Source organism: Melospiza georgiana, chromosome 4, assembly GCF_028018845.1.
Source record: "Melospiza georgiana isolate bMelGeo1 chromosome 4, bMelGeo1.pri, whole genome shotgun sequence".
Classification (NCBI taxonomy): domain Eukaryota; kingdom Metazoa; phylum Chordata; class Aves; order Passeriformes; family Passerellidae; genus Melospiza; species Melospiza georgiana.
In genome coordinates, this window is record NC_080433.1 from 23,965,940 (window position 1) to 23,981,678 (window position 15,739).

At 36.4% G+C, this 15,739-nt stretch overlaps 1 protein-coding gene across 1 annotated transcript in view; it reads right to left on the reverse strand.

The window, feature by feature from the left end:
* ANO2 (anoctamin 2) overlaps positions 1-15,739 on the reverse strand; it is a 147,857-nt gene that overhangs the window by 104,919 nt on the left and 27,199 nt on the right. Inside the window, exons 4-10 of the mRNA XM_058022401.1 lie at positions 13,489-13,587; positions 9,666-9,817; positions 8,156-8,210; positions 7,590-7,638; positions 4,689-4,744; positions 4,391-4,432; positions 1,161-1,225 (exon numbers count right to left, since the gene is read on the reverse strand). Of these exons, the coding sequence (XP_057878384.1) occupies positions 1,161-1,225; positions 4,391-4,432; positions 4,689-4,744; positions 7,590-7,638; positions 8,156-8,210; positions 9,666-9,817; positions 13,489-13,587 (518 nt within the window). The remainder of the gene's footprint in view (positions 1-1,160; positions 1,226-4,390; positions 4,433-4,688; positions 4,745-7,589; positions 7,639-8,155; positions 8,211-9,665; positions 9,818-13,488; positions 13,588-15,739) is intronic.

Below are 15,739 nucleotides of genomic sequence, written 5' to 3' on the forward strand. Positions count from 1 at the left end.
CAGGAACTTGTCCCACAGTAACTGCCATAAAAAAGGTACATAAATTTTGCACAAAACTTTTGAAGCAAAAAAGGAGGAAATTTCAAAGCCTTGCAGAACCTTAGTAGGATTTGATGGCCTCACTTCCACTTGCCATTTTGCAACATCTTGCTCCCAATAAGGAGTAATTCCTCTCACATTAAAAGTTAGTGTTTTACTCTTTGAAAAACTACATGCAGTACTTCAGCTTTAGCTCAAAATAGAAAAAAATATTTTACAAAGCTTATTGGCTATCCATATTACCAACAGCAGCTTTTGCAGGCAATCACATAGGGGTAGATCATATAATAAAAATGGTTAGAGTTTGATTACTCAAAAGACAAATGGTAACAACTGTCATCTTTCTTATACTACAAACTATTTTAAAATAGATATTTGTTGAGGGTTTTTCTTCCTATTTCTTAATATCTTCATTCATTTCTTCCTAAGTAGACATCTTATAAAAGAATATTTCTAGTAAGCTGTTTACTCAATTTTTTTTTCTTTACTTGGTGTTTATAGTACAAACAAAATATGATACAACAAAAATTGTTTTGCCTTTCTTTTAGTTACTGTGATAAATCCATAAAAATCATGACTGGTTTGTTTTGTCTTATTTTAGAGCCAACTTCTTCCATGTTTGTAAAGATAAAATTTATAAATATACAAAAAAAACCCCCCACTAGGAACACATGTGGATGTGTTCAGATGAATAAAACTTGTAAAATCAGGAGTAAAAAAATCAAATCAATCTCAAAACTGTCAAATACTTTCACACTGATTCATAATATGAATACCAGCTTCTGATTATTTGCCAGATTTTGTAACCATACCCTCCAATAAAAATTCACCAATGTAAATGGCAATTCCTCTCCTTTGAACAAGTCAATACCTAAAAGACCCCAAAAAGAAGTATGACATTCTTCCAGGAATAAGCACTATCCAAAAGCATAGGCAACAATGGGGGTTAAATGGATTTTTGTTATAGTAAATTATTATCAGAGCCACAAAAAAAGCAGTGGGGATATTATTTTCAGTGTTCTGATCAATCCAAGGTTTCATTTGCTGAAGTAAGTGGAAATGAATTAATCTGCATCACCTCAGAACCAGGTCCCTTGGTGTTTTATGCAAGTCCACATTACCTTATGAGATCAATAGGCTGAAACTTGTAAAACACTCTGTATCTTGCCCATTCTTGATACAGCAGCTAAAAAAAGAAAAGAAAAGAAAAGAAAAGAAAGAAAGAAAGAAAGAAAGAAAGAAAGAAAGAAAGAAAGAAAGAAAGAAAGAAAGAAAGAAAGAAAGAAAGAAAGAAAGAAAGAAAGAAAGAAAGAAAGAAAGAGAGAGAAAGAGAGAAAGAGAGAAAGAAAAGAGAAAAGAGAGAAAGAGAGGAAAGAGAGAAAGAGAGAAAGAGAGAAAGAGAGAAAGAAAGAAAGAAAGAAAGAAAGAAAGAAAGAAAGAAAGAAAGAAAGAAAGAAAGAAAGAAAGAAAGAAAGAAAGAAAGAAAGAAAGAAAGAAAGAAAGAAAGAAAGAAAGAAAGAAAGAAAGAAAGAAAGAAAGAAAGAAAGAAAGAAAGAAAAAGAAAAAACAGTCTGAGAATTAAATTGAAAAAAAGTTATCACTTCTGTTTTCACAAAAATCATCTAAGAGCTAAAAATAATTGCTGCACTCCTGGGGCTGATAAACTCGGTAGAACCCATATAAAAGCCACTTGTGTTCCCATGCTGGGGACATAACACAAGGCCACATATGCTGCTGGACATGCAGATTCCCCCCACAGCTTACAGAGAGCTCAAAGGAAGGACCAGATTCTACAGAAACTTTTTGCAGTGGGAGGAATCCAGCTGGAATAGGAGCGGGGATAAAAGGAAACCTTGCAGGACCTGGGGTAGATTGACCACAACACACTCAACTGCAACAGGCAAAGAACTTGGGATAGACTTGCTTATTCCCTCTCTGATTCCCATGGTTTATGGGACACAACTTCACTGAAGAGGATTGTCCAGGCTGCCATAAGGATATTTTCATATGAATGCTTGTTCTTGCTTGTTCAAAAACACCCCTTGCCATTACCCCCGAGCATTACCTATAAAATGTTATTTATTTTCATAAATAATCATACTAATAAATACATTCATTCACATATATAAAAGAAGAAAGTTAAAACTATTACGATCCTAAAACTCCCCAAAGGCTTCCTGAACACAGCTACAGAATGGAATTTGAAGAGCAAAAAGAAAACTGTCTAAAATAGCATTCCATTTAGGAACAGGTACTTTCTGTAAGTTTATAGGAATTTTCTGATCTGCTTCTAATAATAGGGATGCTGCTCTAGTATATGATGACAGTGGAATTCCCAGGTGGGTTACAAAGCCCTAATGGACTTTTTTAATGTCAAACATAGAGACAGCAATGAAGGGTTAAAAGTTGCCAGTGGGCCAGAAACGTAAAGACTAAACCAGTGTTAATACTTATGGTGAGTTATTACCATTCTGCTGCTCAATACCATTCTTAAAAAGACTTTTTTTTTTTTTTAGAGCCGAAATCACACTGAAACTGGGAAATTCCTTTAGTCTTAGGAAAAACTGAAACCCTCTCAGTTTAAGGTTTCCACAGCAGATTTCTAATTCTTGTAGGATGGGACACAAGTGTTGTGTCAATGTTCATTTTCTCCAAGGAAATCCTAAATAAGGTTGATAAGGATTAACCTTTTATGCTATAAACTGGTACATAAACCTTAATTACTTGTGCTGCCTTATTGGCTTAAGTACTCCATAAGGACTGAGTTCATATTTGGGGTTTTTAGAAGAGAAAATTGACTTCAAAGATACAGATAAGTTAAAGAGGGCAAAATAAAAGAGGGCAGAAGAAAAAAAAAAAGTTTTTAAATGCCCTCCTTTCTTTTAAACCTGATCAGGGTTCTTCAGGAAATTAAACACTGAGACTATTAGATTCAGATAGAAAACAGATGATGTTATGCATAGGAATACTACAGAAGATTCAAGGCCTAGGCAGAAGGGACATATGTGAATAATCAATGAAGTATTTCTGGAAAGAAGCTTTTATGTTTTTAATACTTAACACTTCATAACTGAGCCTAATAAGCAGAATAAAAAGAGGGCAGCACAAAATACAACTAGTAGGGGGAATATTTTTCCAGACACTGGTCCTTCTGGGCCCTCTTCCCCCGCATTACACAGTACCCAATTTTCCTCCATTGACTGATGTTCATTTAGTGTTTTCCTCTAAAATATTTGTTTTCCAAAATATTTGTTTTCAGTAATCTGTGGAGCTGCCTCTCAGAGAAAATTCTCCAAGTCCACAGGAGACAATGCCTTCATGAACAAAAAGTTCAAGGTAACAGACACAAATAAACAAGCTTCTTTTATAGTTTGTTTTCTAACTTTGTTTTGCTTACCAAGGTTCATACACTAAATTAAATTGCATACGGCCCATGAAGACATCTAGCGGCTGAATGGCAACATTATTTACCAAAAGCTACAAAGATTATGTTTTTTAAATTTTACTAATTCAGCATTGGAGAAATCAGATTTATTTGTATGACCTTCATTTGTATGAACTCAGTCTTCATGGTATAGTAAATATTGGAGGTTTCCAAACATTCCCTTTTTCTTCATTCTGCCTTCTTCCCTTTCTCTCCCTTTATTTTCCCTCTGCATTTCCTATCCCACTGTTTGCATATCAAGGAAAAGAAAATGAGCAAACATAAAATAATATGGAAAGGATCTTAATAGATGACTTATTAGTAATCTATAAAACTAAATTAATTATTTATTAGTAATTAAATTGTTTTTTCCCATTTCTAAAAGTAAGCATATATATTAAACAGAATTTGAATTCACACTGTTTATTTTGAGGATTGCTCTATTTTTGAATGTCTTTTGATAGCTAGAAACTTTAATTACAAAATAATTAGAACCAGATTTTTAGAAATTGCATGCATTTATTTGAGTGCACAATCAAATGAAAAGTACAACTATATTTTATTTTTGTAACCACAGTTCTCTAGGAGCATTTAGTTAGGAAAATAAAATTATTACATGGGTTTTTTAATAATTTTAGCTTCCTGACAGGCTGAAAATCATGTATATGTATGCAGAGGGAATCTGGAAGCATTTCAAAATGCAAGTGTCAAATTAAATTAACTGACATGCTTTATAAGAAGACATTATAAAAATCTTGGGAAAACATTTTAATATGTAGAAATAGAGGCAAATATGTAATTCAAAAAGTGCATACATTTGTTACAATATCTACTTGTTTGTACAATGGCTAATACTTTACAATGACATTTAGAACATCATTTATTACATTAAGTATAATATGAAATAAATTTTGCTATGTATTTTACCTTTCTTTCATTCATGTCATCATTTTGGCCTTCATATTCACCCTGGCAAAAGAAAATAATTTAAAAACTGATGTAAAAGCAGAAAAAAATAAAAAATAAAGAAAAGTTTGGTTACTTGTTCCTACATTGTTAATTTTACTTTCAGGTCACAACTTGAAATCTACTTATATAGGAGTTTTCATATTAGAATCACACTTAAAAGAGATTTTCAGTGTCACAGACAGCAAATAAGAATGTGAATGGATGTCTCCTGAGTGACACCAGCAGAGGACTGGATTTTTTCATAGTGCATACATACATCATGAAGTGGGTAGGCTGCATCATAAACATTGTTTGCTATTAACGTGCCAATCCCTAAAAGAAAAAGAAAAATGCAGGTGGTAAACAGGCACGATTTAACAGAAAACATTATTACAGATTTCATTTCATAACATTCCAGAGGGGACAGAGCTGTGTAACTGACAATATTCAGAGTGAGAAGAGAGCCACATAGGGTTTCTGGCTGTGGAAAACATTTTTCAGAGAAACTCACTTCCATAAAGTGCTTTTTCTTCAGTGAACAGCACAGTGCAAAGACTCTTCTGATCACTTTCTCATCCTGACAGCAAAGAGCCACATGAGAAGCAAAGCATTGAGAAGTCCTTCTTGAATCTTTACAATGGCCAGAACTACAGATTCCATTGGCCAACAATTAAAAACAACCCCCACAAAAACTTCCAAAGAAGTTTGTGGTTATGAAATTATAGAATGGTTCGGTTGGCAGGACCTTAAAGATCCATCAGTCCCTTCCCCCTAGGCACACCTTCCACTATCCCAGGTTGCTTAAAGCCCCATCCAGCCTGGCCATGGGCACTTCAGGGAATTTAGTTTTGCAAGAGAATTCCCAGCAGTGACTGCAGCACCTGTAGAGAGACACAAGATCCCTACTGGCTCTCAAGACCTGCAACTCTTACAGCAATTCCATCTTCAGTCCCTGGAACAATTGTTCCATAAAAAGGCAACCAAAGATTAGTAGTTTCTGATTATTAGTTATACAGAACAACATAGATCTATAAATTTATTCCAGGCTTCTCTGCTTTCAATACCCAGAAAAACAAGTAACTAGCTATCATGTCTTTAGTGATGAAAAACATTCCACAGTCAAATTACACATTGTCCTGAAATATTTGGGAGAAACCTTCTGGTCAGAGATGCTAGACAGGCAGTACCAATAAATGTCTCCCTTGACAGAAGGACAAGTACAACTACATGCATTCACAGAATCAGGAAATTATGCTTCAACAGTGACAATAGTGACAAGCCTGCTCCTGAAAACATTCAGTGTTTGGAAGTTTACAGTTACTCAGAGTTATGCTAGAAGAAAATAAGCCTTCCTTGTTTAATATCATAGGAGCAGAATCAGGTTCAGCCTTACACAGATGTAAAAAAATCCATAAGCAAATGTGTTTGAAGTATTGTTAATTTCATAAAACAGGTCTATAAAACCAGACTGCTATAAGCACTTCCAACATCACTGTCCTGCCTCTTGTGCAAAATAAGCAATGAACTCTAATAACAAAAGAAAAAAAAATTAAAAAATCTTTTAAACCTCTCCTGATGAGTGGTTTTAAGCTTAAGACCAGTGAGATGGGAAAGTCTTAGTGACATATGAAACAGAGGTCTTTTGGGGGAGGATCTCAGAAGATCAAAGGAATAAGTGAATTTAGGTCAAACATGATGCACAATCCTGTTTTGGCTACAGACCAGAAAGATGGAAAGGATGGGAATGCTGAAATAGTTATTTCATGTCAAATGAGTTCTTGAGCTGACCTGAGCTTGAAGTGCATCAGGCTGTATTTTCATGCTAGAGTTAAAAAATTCCTGAGAAGTTATTACTAGTCCTTTGATCTCTAATGATGTTTTTTATTCCACTATAACCCAGAACAAGGTATTAAAGTAAAGAAAACCTTAAGAGGCAAATATCTCCATTGTCAAAGTGCTCTGTCCCTTCCTACTCTGTCCTTGAGCTTCTCTCCAGTTTTCTCTGTAGAAAATTCCAAAGCCTCCAGCAGGGTTCCCAGCACTCCAGAAAAATAAGGCAGCATTCCCCTCTATTGCCCCACTAGAGGATTTTGAGCAGATCAAAACATAGAACACCACCAAATAAACAGTTTAAAAAGCAACAAATGTTGCCAAAAATGTTTATGAAATTGAGAATGCCTGACATTTTTAAAACCATATTTTAATATTTTTTTAAAGGAAACAGTGTGGCAGTCATAAATTTAAAAGTTTATACTAGAAAAAGGCAAGTGGTTTTGGTTGAAAAGGAAAAAGCATTTTTTGTGCCTTTCATTTTGTTATGCTTTTTATGTAATTAAAACAAAATCTATCTCCTGTTCAAGGAAACCTAAATTAATCTATTTTCCTGTACCAAAAATGTGTGTTATTGGAGCTGCCCTGCCCAAAATCACACCAGGACTGTGCAGAATCTTGATGCAGCATTTTATTTGCCAGGAATTACCCTTGGACACTGTAATCCGTCCATAGGTAGACAAGTTTACAGAAAGATTTCTAGAAAATATGTCAGGGAGGACGATCGCTTCTTTTCCACATGTCCCATGATCTCACAAAGGGTGAGAGAGAAGAGTACAGAAAAGAGAATATGTACACCTGTATAAATTCTGAACTTCAAGAGAATTAAATACATTCTGAACATCAAGCTCCAAGTATTTCAGCATCATCCCAAAATATCTTCAAAACAGTCATATTTAGTCATATATTTCACTAGGCAGCTCAGGGAGGTAATTTTTGAAGCTGAAGCAATAAAAATAACCTGGAAAGGTGAATTATTCCATTGAAATGGCAAGAAAAATATGGTCCTGCAAGAAATAATACAAGATATTGCAGTTGACATCTGAATTTTCCAAAGCAGATCATAGAGTAATCAAATCCAATTTTATAACGATTCATTAAATGTGAGTAATGTGCCAGATGCTGCACCTTTAGAAAAATGAAAAGCCAGCTCCCATTACCATCCAAACCATGGACTATAAACGCTGATTATATGCCTAAGAAAAAAAAAAATTCAATCTCTAATTTTTTTTCTTTTGGGAAGATGTGCCAGCATATTTTGTGTCCTGCTAGAAAAAACAATATTCTGTGAAATACCTACAAAATTCCTTTCAAAAGAACACCTCTAATTCTCTTTCCTCCACCTTACCCATGCTGTTTCTGGCCTTCGTAAATGTGCGCTTCAAAATTTCCCTCACCTGCAAAAAAGAAAAGTGGGATAACAAAAAGATCCTTTTTAGCATGAATTTCATAATGGAATTAGCAATAAAACAAAGTTCTAAAATAGATGGCTTCTGCAGTGTTCATTTGTACAAATATTTAAACCATTTAGCAGATTTTATGACTGGATTATCTGCCCAGCATTTGTGGGCTAAAGCCTGCTGTGTTGTGTCCTTATAGAAGTATTTGAAGTAGTAGAACTATATGGCAGGAAATCTAGTTAAAGATTAGGAGTAGGGCTGAAAAGAGCTTTGAACACTGAAGAGGAGTCAATGGCTTCCCTGCAGAGCACTTCCCACTCCTGCAGCTCCAGAAAGAAAGTCCTTATATACATATATGTCAGGAATTAGAGCTCAGCAAGAATACACAAATGCATAAATTAATGAAAACAGCAAAGCTGAAACTAAAACACTCCCTGTAAATCCCATTCTAAACCCCACTACCAAATCCCACTCAGGACAAGAAGACAAGGATAAGTTATTTTTACTAACTTACTATTCGGCTGCGGGTTGCATTGTCAAAAAAGGTATCTTTGTCTTTGATGTTATACCTAAAACATTGAGGAAAAAGAAAATCACCTCTGTTTTAAGACATGGAAGCAACACGTAAGACAAGACAACAGATAAATTCTAATTTAGAAGTCACTCAGAAACCACAGCTAATCAGAAAAGCAGATGTTTAAAGGGAATATAGATTACACAGCACAGCTATGTGCTATGTAAGACCCAATCATTCAGAGCTCTACCAGGATTGCATTGATGGTGGGCATTTATATGCAAAATTATTAGCTAATATAAAATGCCTTTTGAGGAAGAAGAACCTGTATTGTTTACAGAAGATGACCTTTTAATATTTTTCTTATAACATCTCCTCGACACAATAACATACTGAGGTTGTGTTAGTAGGTTTCAACCAGCCTGATGCAGATATTCCTTACTCTTTTCCTGGCCACTAAACAGTCAATATTTCACTTGATTTCAAGTAACTATTCCACCACAATTATGCCTTCCCTTAAACCTCAAAATCATCATATGTGAAATTAGCTTCCCAGTATATTCTTCTCCATCAACCATCAATTCTCCTCCATCTGACTTATATTCAGAATTAATTAAAATTGTCAGACGGCAATAAATGAAATGGTGGGTCACTGTATTTATTACTAAATTTTATTTATCGAACCTAAATACAAGGAGACATCCAGGAGGAAAACAGTGCTTCATGTCAAACTGGGCCCAGAAATATTATTCTGAGTGAAAGAGCTGGCATCAAGTACTCCTTATCTGCATATTATTAGCTTAGTTTTAATTGCTACAATGAATCTATCAAGATGAAAAATACTGCTGTATTTCTACTAGCTCCTGTTTTTTCAAAAGAGGCAGTAATATCCTTAACCAAATAATCAGGAATTTGTTGGGAGGATTTCTACATTTCAAGCTAAACATACAGAAATTTATTTGATGCACTGCTTCCAGTGCCTTATCCTACAGAGGTAAGAGGAACACTGACAGAGAGTCTCTGCAGCTTGTATTTCTGTTAATCCACTGAAAAACTGACAATTTTGGATGTTCCCTCAGGATTTCCAGATACGCTTGATGAACTTCTGAATTTTGACTGAAATGTGGGAAAAAGAAATAACAAGTCTAAGATTATACATTCCAGCTTTCTTTCACTGTCCATTGTCACTGTTGAGTAAGAGATGACACAGACTCACCAGAAGGCTAGTTTGCACAGCAGCAGCTTTAACACGAAAATTCTCTCTTTTTATAGACTGATCCAATACATTCCACCCGATTGGCTAAGTAATAAAAACACCTTTCTTTGAGAAAAACAGGAAAACAGAGAGTAGGAAAACACCACCTGCAGGATGTTTATAATAACAAGCTATCATCGTTTCTCTACAACTCCCTAAAATTTTCATGTGTCCACTGTGAGAAAACTTATCTGGTTTTCTCACTCTCTGACCAGGCTGTCACAACCACAGTCCATCACACTTTAAAGTACTCACAAATATATTTTCTCTCTGGAAAATGGATAGGACAAGGTTTTCATCTTGGTATTTTCTTGTTGTGGCACCTGGGGTTGCAGAGGTTCAGTCAATTTGCACCATATTTCATTTAATGTTTTGAGTATTCCCTTTTCTTCTGTGATTTCATACATCTGAAGAAATAAAACTGTACATTAGTATGCCCCTTTTTATTACACTAAAATAAAGAAAAAAAAATGGCTGTACACATATGTTTAAACCTGTAATTAAAAGAAGTGCCTTCTCTGAAGACATATTCGCATATGACTATATGCACCTGAATCCATATGGGTTGCAGTTCCAAAAAGTTCTTGTACCTTAACAGCTAATTCCAGAAAAAAAATCATTACAGCAGAATTATTAATACCAGAAAAAAGAAAACCAGTTCTTCACCCAGAGCTCCAGGTATGTGCTCTTCTCACAGTTAAACCACCTGTCCAGAAGGATAATACTAAAATATAATAATATTTAAAAATTTACTAAAATCCAGGGGAAAAAAACTAGTTACATCTACTACCTTCCTCTCAACCAATAGGCAGAAAACCTTATAGTAGAAGGATATAGAATTAGTTAGCCAGGACTTTTCCTTTGTGAAACCTTGTTGTCTGTGCCTGAGGAATGCTTTGTCCTTCAAATACCTTTTTGCTGCATGTGGTATGACTCTCTCCATAATTATTCCAAGTCCTGAGGTTGGAATATTAGGGATCTCATTTCCTGGCTCCTCCCTCATTTAAATTGTAGTAATACCAAGTAGTTCCCATTCAGCAAGTCCCAAGTCCTTTGGGAGTGGATTGAAGGGGTCCTGCTAATTCCTTCAGTACTGTGGGATCAATTCACAAGGCCCCATGGATTTCTAGATATCTAGTGGATACTGATGCTCCCTTAAAAATTCAGTGGCCACAAATGGAAAGCCACAAACTGTTCCCACAGCTGCAGTTCTCTGCCTCAGGATCAGGCAGTCCAAGACAATTAATATTAAAGGCTGAGGCAAAAAAAGCATTGAAGGCCCCCTTTTCTCATCATTCCTATTTGTCAGGTGACCATTTTCAACAATGATTGTTCCAATATCTTCCTCACACCTTCTCTTGTTATTAACATACTTTAAAAAGTGATTTAATTTTGTGGCACAATACTGGCCCGTTTGAGCTCTAGATGAGTTTTGGCCTTTTGTGTTTTCTCCCTGAATATGTGAACCACAGCTTTGTAAACTTCCTGTGAGGCCTGGCCTTGCTGCTAGAGATGCAAAATTGCTTTTTCTTCTCAAGCTGCATGAGGAATTCCCTGTTCAATCAAGCACTCATGGAGCACTCAAAAGCAGATTCCCAGGGAGCAGTGCTGAGTAGCTCCCTGGGTGGTTTTGAGTTTACTTTCTTGAAACCTAGAGCAACACTTCTTCTGACCTTTTTTGTTCTCATTAGACTGAATATTTTAAATTCAGCCATTTTATGGTTGCCATAGCTAAGGCAGCCTCCTATTATCACATATCCCATATGTCCTTCTCTGTTTACAAGTAGCCAGTCTGGGAGACCATTTTTCCTAATTGGCTCACTGAATCCTTGTATTATCTTCAAAGTATCTGCAAAGTATTATCTTCAACACCCTTCAGGAATTTCTCAGACTTGCTTGTCACAGCACTCCCAATTAATGTTTGAGAAGTGACCATTTCCCACAAGCACAAGAAGTGTCTCCTGCTTGCCTATGGAATGATTCATCTGTCCTACAGAACACTCTGACATCTGCCTTGTTTTCCATCCCCCTAACCCTCACCCAGAAGATGTCAGCCTTATAATCCCTTAACTGCAGCTATTCCCTTCCATACAGGACAACTCCTCCACCTCTCCATCTCTGCCTATCACTCCTGAACAGCCTTTACTTCCCTATCCAAGCATTCAGTCACAGGATTCAATCCCCCAAGACTCACTAAAGCCAGAGACAGCACAGCTCTGGCCACAGAGCAGCCCACCCAGTTGTTCCTATTTTTTTCCCATACTCATATTTGAGTCTGGCACAGTCTCACACACCAAAATAGCTCTGTTACCATATCCAGAAGTTGATATATAGTTAAAAGGGCTCAGAGGGTATCTTTGCCCAGCGTGCCTTATATTCTGAAAGATTATTTAAAACAGAATGTTTTGGGAACAAATATTTGTAACCAATTCGTGTTTAGAGGTGGATTAATACTTTCCCCTGAAAATACCTTTTTTTGAATAGTTTAGTATGATCCTTAAATAAATAAATAAAAATAGCATCACAGAAAATTCCTAAGGTGCCTTGACAGCAATATTTTGTATCTTTGAACAAAACCAGAACTTTCCTTTTGGTGGTTACTGAATGAATTTTTTTACTTTATATGGCCAAATCCCCAAAATACAAGATTCCAGTTTTTTCAAAGTGGACTTCTTTTCTTTCAAAGGAAATTCCTCTTTCAACTGTTTTTAATTTCAAAAAAACACCCAAACCCTAGGATATGAATAGAGCTTTTCTGTCAAGCTTGTTTCTGGGAATGCTGCCATTTCTGCAGCTAGAGATAACAGAGGATTTTTTTTTTTTTTTTGGAGATAATAGAAGATTTTTTTTTCTCCCAATCAGAGGAGAGAGGAGGGATGCAGAACTGCTGTGAATGAGGAGGGTGCCATCAGAGATTATCAGCTCCTGGACAGCCCTTAACCAGCTCAAAATGATGACAATACTCATCAATTAAAATAGTGTAAAATTTACTTTGGTGCATCTGCAAGAAACTTGGATGAGAAAATTCCCATAAGAGCAGAAGGAGGGAGAAATAAGTAGGCACTAAAAATGCATAAAATGAATTAATTTTGGAAGAGATCGAAGAGAGGAGGTGAATATGTAGAAAGTTTCTAGGAGTACTGTAGCTGTCTAAAACCTACTCATTTTCAAAGATTGATTGGCAATATACTTTTTTTTTTCCCTGGGATGCAAGCACATTGAGAGTATGCAAGATTGATTTGGGCAGTCTTCTGATAATGACATGTTGTACCAGCATGAAACATGAACCAGAATGAAGCTTTTGGTGGGTGAAAACAAGATGAAAAACTCAAAGAACTACACAGTTGGAGAAAAAAAAAAAAAAAACACAATTTTTCCTTTATTTCTAATGACAATGCAAAGAAATAAATGTTCTTTAGTGCAGTTGATGAGTATCACTAACTAAAAGCACAAGGCAGTTCCCTTGACTCTGATGGAATTGTTGGAATTGTTAACCAATGGACTAAATCATTTCAGGAACACAGATTGGGGACTTTGCTACTTGGAATTTACAAGGTTTGCCAGCAACTCTTCTGAAAACAGACAGAAAAGAAGAGTTTGCTGAAGTTTTAGTGACAACAGGCAGATCTGCATTCACTAAGTCATTGATACCGCCAAAACAGATTCTCTGGGAAGAGCCTCTCTCTCTTTGGATAAGTCTTAAGATGGTGACCAGTTTCATACTATCTTCTACACTACCCCTCACCTTTGAGAGAATTTCCTTGACAAAAATCCAGACAGCTCCTGCCTTCTCAGCTTTCAAAGCCCTCCTTAACACTCATCTCTGTCATCACCCTCCTGAATGCAGTCCCTCAGCCAGCTGCCTCTGTGGCCTTTAAAAACCCTTTGGAAATCCCCTCTTAAAAATAGCTCTGAACAGTAAATCATGTGAAAAGATTTGGAAATGTGAAAAAATAAGTCTGACAGTTTGTTTTCTCTGATTTTTGAAAAAAAGGAACTCCATGGGCTTCTATATATTCAATGATGATTCTGATCCTTCAATCATAAAACATATTGATAGAAAATGGGAGATATTTACCTTTTTAGTGGGCATTTTTATTTTAAGGAGTTCTGCTTCTCGACTGAGGACTTGCCAAGGCGCGTGTATACGGACAAAACTAACTCCTTGGCTCTTGTTCTGAAACATAAAAAAAAAGGGGGAAAATGTCTTTAAATATTCTTGAATACAATGTAGTGCTAATATCTCAAGTTGTCAGCTCCAACAAAATCATTCAGCAGTAGGCAACAATCACAGGGAATAACCAACTTCTGCTACAGCAAAGTGACATTTTCCTTAAAAGATGAATCTTTTATGCTCAAAAATCCATTAATCTACTGCCTGCAGTGTAGCTGTGTGTGCACCAGGATGACAGAAATCTATAGGTCCAGATTTTGGAATTACACAAATGAGAAACACCCAAAATACCGCTTTTTTTTGTACATTGATATTTGAGAAAGGATCTGATTTCTTTTGTGGGCTTTTGTGTCCATCTGAACCAACAAGATAAAATAAAATTCTCCTGCTCTGGGTGGACTTTGCTCTAGTTATCATTTTCCATTTTGGCCAACTATTTTCCAGACACTTCACCAGATCAGTGGTTCCTTACAGTGAATCAGGCCCAACATTCGTTGCCCTAAATATCTGCAGTTAGAATAGCGAACCTAAAGAAAACATAAAAATTTAAAATTATCTGTAAGAGATATGAGCCTCATGTTTATGTAAATGATTGGTTATGCCGGTCAGAAGCATAAAATGCCCAAAAGAGCTTTGGCACTGCCATTTTTTTGCAATCCATCCAAAAGATGTCCTGGTAGCACATCGGAGCTACAGAAAAGAACCCTGTGAGCAGAAAGCAGCACCCCTGAGAAAAACATGAAAATTAAATGAAGGAGGGTTCCGACAGCATTTTCCTCAAGGCACACAAAGAAATTGTACCAGTAAATCACAGGGATAAATGCTTGCTGTGGAAATGTAGGGAAGAAAAGTTGGGAGGGAGATTAGAAAGTGAATATCAGAGAAATCAAGACAATGACCATCTGTCACACCATCTCCCATACTGCACCTCCTCTTTGAGGGGATTTCCTTCACAAAAATCCAAACAGCTCCTGCCTTCTCAGATTTCAAAGCCCTCCTGAAAACTCTCCTCTGCCATCATCCTCCTGAACACAGACTGTCAGATGATATTCCTTAGAGAAAGGCATGGAAGTAGACACAAGACGACTTTCAGGAGGAATTTCTTCACTGAGAGGGTGGCTAGGCATTGGAAGGGGCTGCCCAGGGAGGTGGTGAATCCCTGGAGGTGTGCAAGGAATGACTGGATGTGGCAGTGCTCTTGGCTGGATGACAAAATGGTGACAGGTTGAAGGCTGGACTCAAAGATCTTGGGAGGTCTTTTCCAACCACAGTGATCCTCTGATTCAAGGCTTCATTAAAGCCAAGATTAATGATCTTTGTGTGGCTGCTTCCATCTTTATGTAAACTCCAAACATGTGTTTGCTGAATGTGTCCTTATGCTTCCTGACTAAAAATCAAAAATAAAAATTTAGATGGAAATCCTACGATTAGTGCAGTCACTTTGCTCTTATTTCCCCTATAGGTGCAACATGAATGATAAAAATCACTCCCTCACCTTCAGCTAACATTTCTTCAGTGGACTGATGCTAAAGAGCAGAAAGAGCTGCAGAATCTCTCTTCCATCAGTCCACTGGGGAAGTCAGCCTTAAGAGAAGGAAGGAAAAATTTACTGGGCATAAGCAGATGTTCTGGTAATCATTTGCTGAAAATATATTAATAAGAGATGAGAGATTACATTTCAGTGGGTGAAGATCAGGAGTTTCTTCTGAGCTTTTGGCTAAAATCAAGCACATGTCCCTGTCTGGGAGATTATATTCCATGTTGGCAAGAGGAATGACAGTGTGATCTAATTGGTTGTTTCCACCTCGAGCTCATATGACTACACAGATTGCAAATAAAATTAGGCAAATAATTTGATTGAAGAGACCAGATGAAGAATATGACCCTTGTATATATGAACAAAAATAAATTGGAAAGTTGTGCTGTTCATGAAGTGATAGCAGATGATGAGGAATCAGACCATTACAAATCTTTTAAAAGATTTAAAATCACCCCATGATGGGAAATTGAGGTAATTTTAATAAACACTAATACAAAGTGAATAAAGTAGGGAAAACTGGACTAGGGGGCTCCTGCTGCATGGTAGTCAAAAGATGCAGAACATTGGGCTGCTGGATATTCACCTTGGGATTACTAGAACCATACTCCCATATCT